The 12120-nt window shown below is 32.4% G+C and overlaps 1 protein-coding gene across 1 annotated transcript in view; it reads left to right on the top strand.

Moving 5' to 3' along the window:
- LOC128163022 (sodium-dependent multivitamin transporter-like) overlaps positions 1-12120 on the top strand; it is a 28395-nt gene that overhangs the window by 12537 nt on the left and 3738 nt on the right. Inside the window, exons 4-12 of the mRNA XM_052826481.1 lie at positions 2831-2882; positions 3250-3317; positions 5923-6003; positions 7016-7089; positions 7948-8085; positions 8689-8824; positions 10975-11063; positions 11436-11548; positions 11777-11847. Of these exons, the coding sequence (XP_052682441.1) occupies positions 2831-2882; positions 3250-3317; positions 5923-6003; positions 7016-7089; positions 7948-8085; positions 8689-8824; positions 10975-11063; positions 11436-11548; positions 11777-11847 (822 nt within the window). The remainder of the gene's footprint in view (positions 1-2830; positions 2883-3249; positions 3318-5922; positions 6004-7015; positions 7090-7947; positions 8086-8688; positions 8825-10974; positions 11064-11435; positions 11549-11776; positions 11848-12120) is intronic.

Below are 12120 nucleotides of genomic sequence, written 5' to 3'. Positions count from 1 at the left end.
GCAAGCAGGCCCCAAGTATGAATTCTAAATTTTGAATTGCGAACTGCGTTCTATAGAACGCAGTTCACTATTCAATTGCATATAAGGCAAGCGGGCCCCAAATATGAATTCTAAATTTTGAATTGCGAACTGCGTTCTATAGAACGCAGTTCACTATTCAATCGCACTAAATTTTGAATTGCGAACTGCGTTCTATAGAACGCAGTTCACTATTCAATTGCATATAAGGCAAGCGGGCCCCAAATATGAATTCTAAATTTTGAATTGCGAACTGCGTTCTATAGAACGCAGTTCACTATTCAATTGCATATAAGGCAAGCGGGCCCCAAATATGAATTCTAAATTTTGAATTGCGAACTGCGTTCTAGATAGAACGCAGTTCATTATTCAATCGCACTAAATTTTGAATTGCGAACTGCGTTCTATAGAACGCAGTTCACTATTCAATTGCATATAAGGCAAGCGGGCCCCAAATATGAATTCTAAATTTTGAATTGCGAACTGCGTTCTATAGAACGCAGTTCACTATTCAATCGCACAAAATTTTGAATTGCGAACTGCGTTCTATAGAACGCAGTTCACTATTCAATTGCATATAAGGCAAGCGGGCCCCAAATATGAATTCTAAATTTTGAATTGCGAACTGCGTTCTATAGAACGCAGTTCACTATTCAATTGCATATAAGGCAAGCGGGCCCCAAATATGAATTCTAAATTTTGAATTGCGAACTGCGTTCTAGATAGAACGCAGTTCACTATTCAATCGCACTAAATTTTGAATTGCGAACTGCGTTCTATAGAACGCAGTTCACTATTCAATTGCATATAAGGCAAGCGGGCCCCAAATATGAATTCTAAATTTTGAATTGCGAACTGCGTTCTATAGAACGCAGTTCACTATTCAATTGCATATAAGGCAAGCGGGCCCCAAATATGAATTCTAAATTTTGAATTGCGAACTGCGTTCTATAGAACGCAGTTCACTATTCAATTGCATATAAGGCAAGCGGGTCCCAAATATGAATTCTAAATTTTGAATTGCGAACTGCGTTCTATAGAACGCAGTTCACTATTCAATCGCACAAAATTTTGAATTGCGAACTGCGTTCTATAGAACGCAGTTCACTATTCAATTGCGAACTGCGAACTGCGAACTGCGTTCTAAAAACCGATTGCCCTTGACAGTTCGTTACAGATAATATTCATTATAAAGTCTATTTGAGACAAATTACATCCGTCAGGTAAACAGTGTTCGACGACACAGTCAGTGTATGACCGTGCTTTGTGATACCAGTATCCAATTTGAACCAATGGCGGATTTAGGGGGGGGGGCGAGGGCCCGGGCGACCTTTTTGTGATCAAAATTTTAACAAAATATATAAGACCTGTAGATAAAGAATGTCAAAACAGTTTTTGTTGTTGTTATTTATCGTTTTTACAATTTGTCAGGTCTAACTAAAATAGCTCATAAAAGTGTCTTTAAACACCTCAAAACCCGGGAGCCCCAGTCGCCCTGGGCCCCCTTTTTAACAAATCCTGGATCCGCCACTGTGAACGACTGTCAAGAGCAATTTAGCTTCAAATTTTCAAATCAATTCTTCATTCACTAAAAAGTGTTGTTTGTTTTTGTAAAATACCTAACCATCTTTTATTTACAAGAGCTGGACATTTTGTTTATAGTAAAAACATTGGAGTCGACTTCCATACCTCTCCTCCCATGGGAACATTTTTAAGTTTACACGTTGTAAATCGAATCTATAACGAGCTCCCAAGTCTTTTTGAGAAGGCAATGATTATAAAGAAATTCCCTAGCCCCCCCCCCTCCCGCATAAGGATTTTGAAGTCTGGCTATAAAAGTTTTTTTTCTTCTTGGAATAAACAATACGTAGTCATTACTTAGGTTTATCAATGAAATAATCTACTTGTAGTGCCTATTCAGCAAAGCGAGCGTAATGCAAAAAAAAAAAAAAAGGAGTGTAAGCGAGCGCATCATCTTTACTGTGTGTACCTTTATGTACATAAAAAGGCTTAGAGAAGGGTTCCACTAGGCAAGCTGACGAGTACTTCAAAATAAACACAGATATTGCTTTGATCAAACTGATGAAATATTTGTAACAGGGTATCCATAGTTCTGCTTAATCTTTCATTTACTTTTGTTGCCCCCTCCCCCGTCCCTCGCCAAACATGAATTCCACACGTATCGCCTCTAATTTGTAGCTATGGGCGAGGTCAAAATTCTATAATGTGTGGGGGTCGTAGATCTACAGGTCTGGAATGGTTTTCTACTGTAGAAAAAAAGGACCCTAATTGTCATAACTTACTGACTCTGGTTCAGTTTTCTCCGTAGATGTTTTACTCCTGGGTCAACATTCTACGGGAATCACTTTTAGTCGTTACACCGTTCCTATTCTTAGCGCTATTTTACAACATCTCATTGTATACAAATAATATTTCATCCTTCATCAAAAGAAAAAAATATTTTGTACGTTGCTTATTTATCACCCAAAACGAAAATTTCCGTTGTAACTGATGTTTGATAACAAGTTTTAACTCCTAAGTATATGCTGCTATACATTTTTCCAAAAACAATAAACTTTTGCGCCGAGCAAAGCCAGATCTCATATTTAATGACGGGGACATTTTTCTTTGTTATGTCCATTACCAACAATTTTAACGTCCAGTAATAATATGCTTTAATTCTAAAAGTTTAAGCTAATTCCAAAGTATTTTGATTTCAGGATGTTTCGAATTTTAAGTGGTCAAAACAACTTTCCGTTTTTGTTTAGGAAAAGAAGCTGTGTAACATTTGAAATATTTTATAACATTTCAGTTTATATATCTTGGCATCGTTACATACGGTGTTTCTACAGCAGTAGAATCAGGTATGTATCATGTCGTTACCTTATGTCAAGCCTTTCATTTTGAGGATAATATATATTTATTTCCTTTTAACACAAAAAATGTAACTTACTAATACCTTCTCTCATCTATTCTGTGTAAAATTATCTCCCATATTATAAAATGATTAAAAATTGCAGACTTAAAATAAGCATTGGAATGATTTCATGATTACCTTTCTTCCTTTATTGCTTTTACGAAGTAGACCTTAACTGTAGGTTAAAGTTTACAGAACGTATGGCTATTCGTATATTTCATATATTTTGACCAGTGCTTTATTTCTGTGTCAATTTTTAGAATGCCTTCGAAGATGAATGAAAAAATGTTGAATTCTTCACTTTTTGTTTCTAGTTTTGGGAGTGCCAATTTGGCTGTGTGTAGTGATTGTGTCAGTCTGTAGTATGATCTACACCGCAGTTGTGAGTACATCTCATCATAATTAGTATGTATCTTTTTTTAATCATACAGTCCATACGGGTTGATCAAAATTGTAACCAGGATCTCCAATCACACCTAGTGTAGAAACGTTTCTGCTTAATTAGGATGTCATCAGTTGGACATGAATTTTGTTTATTAAAAAACTAGAACTATATCAAAGCAAAGCTGTTGGAGCACAAGTGAAAAGTATTGCTTAGAAAAATCAATATGGCTTGAGCTAAGATATTGAATGATGTCAAAATGGAATCACACACCTCTGTTGTATCTACGATAAGTATAGAAGCTATTAATTTTGAAAATTACCTGTATAGCATATATAATTAATTTTGAGGTTAACAAGTCGAGGGTTAAGGTCATCATTTCCTACATTTTTAGCCGGGCTTTGCTGAAAGGCTTTAGGGATGCAAATAGCAAGTGTTTCTATAAATAGCATAACTGCAAAAGTTAATAAAAATCTGAAGTAGAAGCTTCCGCTGTACCAAATAGTTTCACAGAGTGAGATGTTGTGTCAAATCTATTGTTATTTTTGTTTGCAAATAACTTTTGCGATTTTTTAAGATATTAATTACGTGTTTTGGAAACAAAACAAAACGTAACATTCTTTACTAAATATTACGCATAATTACACATCAGAAGAGACCGGCTTTCAGTCCTTTGATTTCCGTCTGTAACAATATTGTTTCCTGTCCAGGTAATATCTTTAAATGCATTAGAGTTTTAGAAATGAAAATAAATATCACAACTTCTAATGGCATAAAAACTCTATTGATTTCTAGGTCACAAGGTTAAAATTCCACATAAAATCTTGAATAAAAGTATGAAACTTTCACTCGATCCCCATTGGTGTTTCCCTTAAACTCCATTATGAATAGATTTATCCTTACATAATTGTGTCATAAATTAAATTATTTCAAAATAATTTCACCCATTATTTGATTTTAACAGAAGTTGACTAAATAATGCACATGCCATCGGTCATTTGTAAACAAATCGATTACATTGTTATCCAAACTGAGAAAATGAGTTAAAAAAACTAATAAGAATTTCCACTTTCTTGTTTTCTTTTAAGGCATCATAAGCTGTATTTTTAGAATTTAAATTTGTTGCAAAAAAACCTGTTATGATGATGATAGTTATGCCTATAACTAAAATCTTCATAATTAATAAGGTTTGAAAAAAATCATTAAATTTTGTTCGAAGAGAGATTTCTCTACTACTAACAATATAATATCTTAATTTTTGAAGAGGAGACGGCATAAAGCTTTAGATGGTTCGACACACCAGTACATTAAACCCCTGTCACATCGGGACTGCGTCCTAAAGGCGATCCTGCTGCTTTCTAAAGAAATGTAAACCGCCAAGATGTACACAGTGGGGTCTCATACAGCGATGCAACAACGCGGCATCTTCATTTGTCGCGTTGGGATCGCCTAGAACGCAATGCGACCGCGCGCATTTTGCTTCATGTGACTTATTGTTATTTTTTACATTTCATCCAGTTTTGAAGAAATAAAAATATAATGTTAATTTTTATGGATTTTTTTTAATGAGAAAGTTATAGACTTTACCAGACCAGCTTTGGGATGCATATATTCATATTAAGCATCAATTTAGACCAAATTTTTAACCTCTAAAATACCCCGTTTGCAGTCAAAACCCTTTACCCTGTTTCACCGAAATAAACAATACAAAAAAATCCATGAAACAATAATAAGTTCATATCGGTCCATGTTTTATAAAATCTAATTAAAAAAAATATTTTTATTAATCCATCAAATAAATCAAAGTACTGAAGTACTGAAAGCTGGGTTCATTTTGTGTGTCTTTATGCATATTGTGTAGCAAAGACTGAAACTCTCTCTCTCTCTCTCTCTCTCTCTCTCTCTCTCTCTCTCTCTCTCTCTCTCTCTCTCTCTCTTAATGTCGGCAAATCGTCAGAGAGCAACCAAATTTTGTAAGCGGCTATTAAAAATATGTCTGTCTAGTAGAAAAAAGTTCAACATTTGCTGTCTTGAATTTTTCAACAAGCGTTATATATCTCCAATCCCCATTTCTTCAACGCGCAGCAAAGTAGTTCATGGAAATTCATGCGCATTGTCTGTGTCCAAAATGCATAGTCTTGTTTTTAAAACACGTTATTAATAAGAAAACTAAAAAAGATAGACAATTCTCTCGAAATTAAAGAAAGAAACAAAATGCCAAAGCTTTAGACAAAACGTGGCTCTTTGTGTAACTATTTGGTATAGCGGAGGCTTTTACTTTGACGCTGTTTGGTTTTTTGTTTACTTTTGAAGTTGTGCTATTTATAGAAACATTGGCGATTTGCCTGTCTAGAGCCAGGACTCTGCTTTCAGCGGAGCCCGGCTAAATATTGGTGTGTCAAGGAACTGTATTAACTTCCCATTAAAAAAAAACCCCAACGTTTTTTACCCATTATTATTATTAATTTGAAATTTATGTAGAAAATAACTATTTCACAAGAAATATTCATGCATTTAAAATTGCATCTCATATTGCGCCAAGAGGGGTAAAAAAAGTTCTCTATCTTAACTTGTAATATTTATACAAGTAATTTTTTTTTTACAGGGAGGCATTAAGGCCGTTATCTGGACCGATGTTATACAGTTCAGCATCATGGTAACTTCAGTACTGGCGATACTTATAAAGGTATTAACACTGTGCGAGCGTGCATGTGTGCATTTGCATGGAATACAGTAATGGTTTTGTGATCTTTGAAAATCGATAGATATTTTTTTACACTGACTGAGGTTTGACGAGCATATTATCGAGGAAACACTACCAATGTTTAAAGAATACATTGCTGTTTTACACATTTTGTTAAAGAGTATGTTTCATTCATAAACCAACATTTTATATAAAATTTCATTAATTGGAACAAAATTTTGGAATACTTGTTTCCTGAGCGGCACCATAACGCGATCGAGTGCAGTTTGAGTGTACATAGCTTTGCGTAGCCTTAGATTTTCCTGCAGTCTAGGTGCAAGGTTATGATTTTCATTTGTATTGTGTTTTTATTCAATAAGACCGTCATTACCTTAATCGGGTAAAGCACTAAAATTATTTTTTGATATAGAAGTAAAATTTCATTCAAGAAATTTTAACGACACTTTTAGGGTAGACATATTTAGACTCAGTCTAGTTAAAAAGATATATTTGATAACTGCAATAACCAGCCTGTATTATGTTTTCGAGATTATGTCTTTTGGCAAAATTAAAAAAATGAATATTTCAGCCAATCAGTGTGAATAAAGTTCAAAGATACTATTTTGATTTTCGATTCCTGACCGAAAATAACATTTTTTTATGAAAAGAAATAGAGTATTATTTCTTTCTTTATCCAACACGTTGCCGTATTTCTACATTATTTTTCAGCTTTCAACACATATGAATATTTTGTGTCTAACACATTTGATAATCCTAATTACATTTTAAAATTCGATTTGCGTTATTTATTGTTTTTTTTTCGAGGAATATTTTTAGTTTAAGAATTATTAAATCGACTTATGATGTAAAAAATCTATTGAAAACTTGTTTTTATTCACGAAACGATGACGTTTTTTGTCTAGTATTTTTTGTTATACAATAACAAAATATTTAATGCTTTCTTTTATGTTAAGATTTTCTTTTATTGGAAATATTATTGTAATTATTTTGATAGGGATCACTGATAGTCGGAGGCGGATCTGAAGTAATTCGTATAAATTTAGAAGGAAAGAGACTGGATATTTGGAAGTATGTTTACAATTTGGTTGCATATATGAAATAAATATATATTATAAGTTTCTTAATCGGTAGTAAACACACCTTAAACTAGATAGGTTTATTAGGTATCATATAAGTTTACTTATTCTTGACAATAAAAAGAGTTTGAGGGACTTTTTGAATTTTTTCAATAACAAAGACTTTTATAAAACTATATAGTTTTATTAGGTATGTTTCCTATTAAACATTTTCACAATTTTTGAAAATTTCAATTTAGGAGCGAAGAAAAATCAGAGAAACTGGAAAACTTGTTTTGGTTATAGAAAAAATATTAGAGCTCTAACTGTTAGCAAATGCATCATAAAATTTGTTTACTAATTCTTTACAATATAAGAGTTCGAGTAACTTTTTCAATAACAAAGACATTTATAAAAATATAAATAACTTAATTTCCATATTATTTCAATCCATTTAAAAAAATCATTATACATATTCAAATCGTAACCAAATGATCAAATTTTCCAAAAATACCCCCCCCCCAAAAAAATCAAAACATGAAAATAAACATAACATCAACAACAAGAAAGTTAAATGTTTATCATTTATATATTTATTCGTACTTGAAAGGTTGCTTTGAGATAACCTACTTAGGAATGTTGATACATGTAGACTGTATTGCTTTTATTAAATACTTAAAGGTCACATTCGAATTCATGTACATTCCAAACAAATCTATTCATAGTTATTGCATAAAAATTATATTCTGATTCAAAATATAACAAGCCTGTTTGAATTCGAAATCTATCCCTTACACCATGTTCTTACTAAATGTCATAAGCGATTTGTTTAGAGAGCCTTTCTCCTATGATAATGTTTTCCACATTTCAGTTTTAAATTTGACCTAACTCTTCGATACACAATTTGGAACATTGTGATTGGAAATACTGCCAAACTCCTCTTCTTACCCCTCTCTCAATCCTCCGTACAGAGAATTGGGTGTATGCCAACATTGAAAGATGCATACAAGTAAGCTATATTCCTTATTTTTTTAACAAATAAATATTTATAACAAAAGCGTACGGTAGATAACGGGAAAAGATGAAAACAAAGAAAAGAAATTATCAGTTAAGCCGAAAATGACAATGACATAACCCTACTATTCAAAAATAAGTTATATATCGATTTGAATAACCAATTATTTGCATATGCGATTCAGCTAACTCATTTGAAGACTACTCCAAATATTTAAAGAATTTACGACATGCAGTTTCTTTATTATTCTGAATAATGTCGAAATAAGTAGGCGAAGCATCGGCCAATGACAGCAATATTGCCAAGTATTCATTCTCACCGAATTTGAACGGACATAGAGATATATCAGGCAGTCACGTGCTATGTTTAAACCAATGCAAGTGTGAAACTATGATCCGTACTGAGACATAGAAAATGTCTTCAGTTTTTTATGAATACTAAGTATGTAATTAATACATGTATGATAATACGCACCCTTTTCCATATTACATTCTATTACGCCCTTGGACCTTAGCCCTCTGGCTGATATTGGTGTCTCAGGCTGATACAGGATGTAATATGAGAAAGGTTAATAGAACGTTTTCATTTATTTTACAGAATGTTTTATATTGTTGCCCCCTTAATGGGCCTTAGTGTCTTTTTGGCGGGAGGAATGGGTCTTGTATCATACGCCTATTTTGTTAAAGTCAGATGTGATCCATTGGCATCAAAATTAATAAAAAATCCTAACCAGGTATGTACATACATTTCTACTGTGAGTGAGTGTTCACGTTTAAATCATATATATAGATTATTACATGGCATTTTTTAAAATGCATTCTTTATTAACCCGAGGACGCTGTAAATCTTTCAAGCTCCTTCAAGCTAAAGGACTGAGATACTGCGATCGCATCCTACATTAACGCTCGGTCGCTCTTGTGTCGCTGTATGTCGGCCATAGAGCCGGCAATTTTATATCATATCCTATATTAGTCCGATGTCGCTGTATATCAGCCCTCGAGCCCGAAGGCTCTCGGACTGACATACAGCGACTGAGAGCTAATATATATATATATATATATATATATATATATATATATATATATATATATATATATATATATCCCTCTTCGGCAATCTTTGGATGTTATATTATACCCCTTTTCGTTCATCATCATCATCTGTTATGACGTAGAGTTTGGTATGCGTCGTTCAATATATATATATACAGAATTACACACATTCACACTCAGGCTCACACACCAACACGATTGTATATTTAAGGTCTTCCGTTTCCAACGGAAGACCTTATAGTGATTGTAGTGTTTCTTATTAAGGTCTTCCGTTTCCAACGGAAGACCTAGATTTTTGTTTCTTTCTTTCTTTCATTTTTTTTCTCCTTTTTTGTCGGATGAATTTCTCAGAATTGTCTTGATAGATTCCTTGAAATTTTTAGGGATCATTAAAAATGATAATATCTCGAGGTGTTTTTTTTTTCGTTTTGTCAAAATTCATTTCCGGTCGTCCGACCTTTTTGTTGCTATAGCAACAAGAGTCTAGATGAATTTACAATTATACAGGTCTTGATTTTTCAACACGATTACCGTCCATAGTAAAGAAGGGTAGAAGGGTATATATTCTATAAGTCTACGATATAAGACAAGTATTCCTTTTAAACGAATGATCAGAATGTGATATCATCAATAAGCTTCGTGTTACTGCGGAGACATAACATTGCATGTAATGAACAGGTAAATAGGCATATCGCACCGTGTTGTTGATTTCTGAAATAACAAGGAATAAATAAACTTTACTCTTGGAAGGCGAAGTCAAGTGCACCTCCGATTAATATTCTAACGTTTGTAAAGAAAAACAAGATTTAAAACATTGTATGACTGTATTAATGTCTTAATATCAAGTCAAACGCATTAGAAAATTGTTTAAGTAATCTTCATGTAATGAAAGATTTACATGATGTTGTCTCTGCATAGTAAATAACGAAGTGAGAACTGCAATGTGTGCCCTAAAAGTGAAATTTGCTGGATGCCTCATTTGGACATAACTGTGTCATAAATGCCATGTCATGATTTTTATATCATATACTTATAAAAAATATAAAAGAAACAATAAAAAGACATCAGGTGATGAATGATTACTATAAACAACTCGCTGAGTGTCTACATGTATAACGTAATCATTTGACGTCATACTCGGAATTCGGAACTGAACGCCGGATGCCAAATTCTTCTTCATAATAGCCGATGATTAACGAAAAGGGGTGTCTAATAGCAACCGAAGATTGCTCGAAAATGGTGTGTAATAAATCTTATTTTAAATCTTATTACACACCCTATAGGTTTAATACAAACGGGTAGGCGAATTTTCGGTTTATACTGCACAGGGCGAAAAGTGCATATTTTCTAAAGGTATACGATCTATACAATTTTTAACAAACGTATTGAAAAATTTTATTCACGAAACAAAAGAATTCTTTCGTGTCAGAGAGTTACTTTTAAAGCTTTTAATATTCGATTATTATGCAGCTATATGTTTTTAATGAAAGAGATATTTCTTTACGTTCAGAAATTACTTTTACTTTGTAAAATATCTCTTTTATGAAATGGTAGTGTCTTTCAAAGTTGAAGAGGGCCCCTCTTTCGCATTTACAGATAACTAGTTCTGAAATAAATACTTTTTTGAGTTAAGGAACGACCTCAAAGAAAACAAAAATGATAATTAATTATTAAGGTAAAAATAAATATTTCCTGAAGTTCAAAAGGGACATTTTTAAATCTAGCAGAACTAAAAGCTTTTTAATTTGTCTCTATTCTTTATATTTTATAAACTGCAATTTTATGAAATTTTATTTTTATAATGCAATATCATATTATATATTCTCATTAGATATTACCCACCTTGGTGACCGAGATTTTTCAGAATACACCGGGGATGACCGGACTTTTCATTGCGGGACTATTCTGCGCTTCATTGAGGTCTTATAGAGCTTACTTACTTCTCTCAATGTTTACTCCAGTTAAGATAGTTTAGGGATAAAGAAAAAATTTCAAAAAATTCTTTATGGTTTGATTTTACAAGGATCTCTGGAATAGAAAGTATATCGGGAAATTTTTATTCTGGAGGACAAATTGACATTTAAGTCTTTTTTTATAAACTGAACTGTGTATCTTTATTCATTTAAGTTTGATAACTATCATTTTTTTCAAAACAGTAAATTAAAATGGCTAGATGTATTCGACATTGTCATGGAAACACTAAACCGAAGACATCCCTACTTTTTTAAACTCTGAGCTATCTTTCTAAAATTAATGGCGTTGTCCTAACTAAATTAATTGACATCCTAACAGTACAGTGTCGAGTGGGTATGCAGCTATATCTTCAATGACTCTTCAAGATATCATGAAGATAAAATGGCCAAATCTTTCCGAGAAAAGATCCACTATTGCGTCGAAATTGACAGGTAAAAACATTATTTAATGTCAAATTTCTAATTAAACAAATTATAAACGAATTATTTTTTTTGCTGTTATCTGATCATTATTTATATTCATTGGCAGAAACAAAATTATCCTTGGAGCATTTTATAATTGTATATTAGAATATGAAAAAAAAAATTATGATAAAATTGATAAATACATATACTTTTATTAAAATATAAGATTATAATATATCTATGATTTTTTGTTAGTTCTGGTTATTTCATTTTTATCTACGGGAATGGCATTACTGCTAGCTAATATCAAAGGAAGTTTACTTAAGGTAAAACATGACAAACTCTCGGTACAAACTGATATTTTTAATTCAAACATATTCTTTAACATTGTCGTCAGCGTTCTGATTCTTATTCCAACATTTCCTGTATAATGTACAAATACATTATTGAGTAATTTAAGTTCAATACTTTTTTTTTTGTTTAACACTAACTTAATTTTGATTTATTTATTTTTGAGGAATGTGGTAAGATTTCTGAAATAAATTTTAAAAAAGCAGGTATGTTAAGGTTAAGGTTATATGCAGCATGATCTCATACTT

Source organism: Crassostrea angulata, chromosome 9, assembly GCF_025612915.1.
Source record: "Crassostrea angulata isolate pt1a10 chromosome 9, ASM2561291v2, whole genome shotgun sequence".
Taxonomy (NCBI): domain Eukaryota; kingdom Metazoa; phylum Mollusca; class Bivalvia; order Ostreida; family Ostreidae; genus Magallana; species Magallana angulata.
This window is presented reverse-complemented; position numbering and strand designations above follow the sequence as displayed.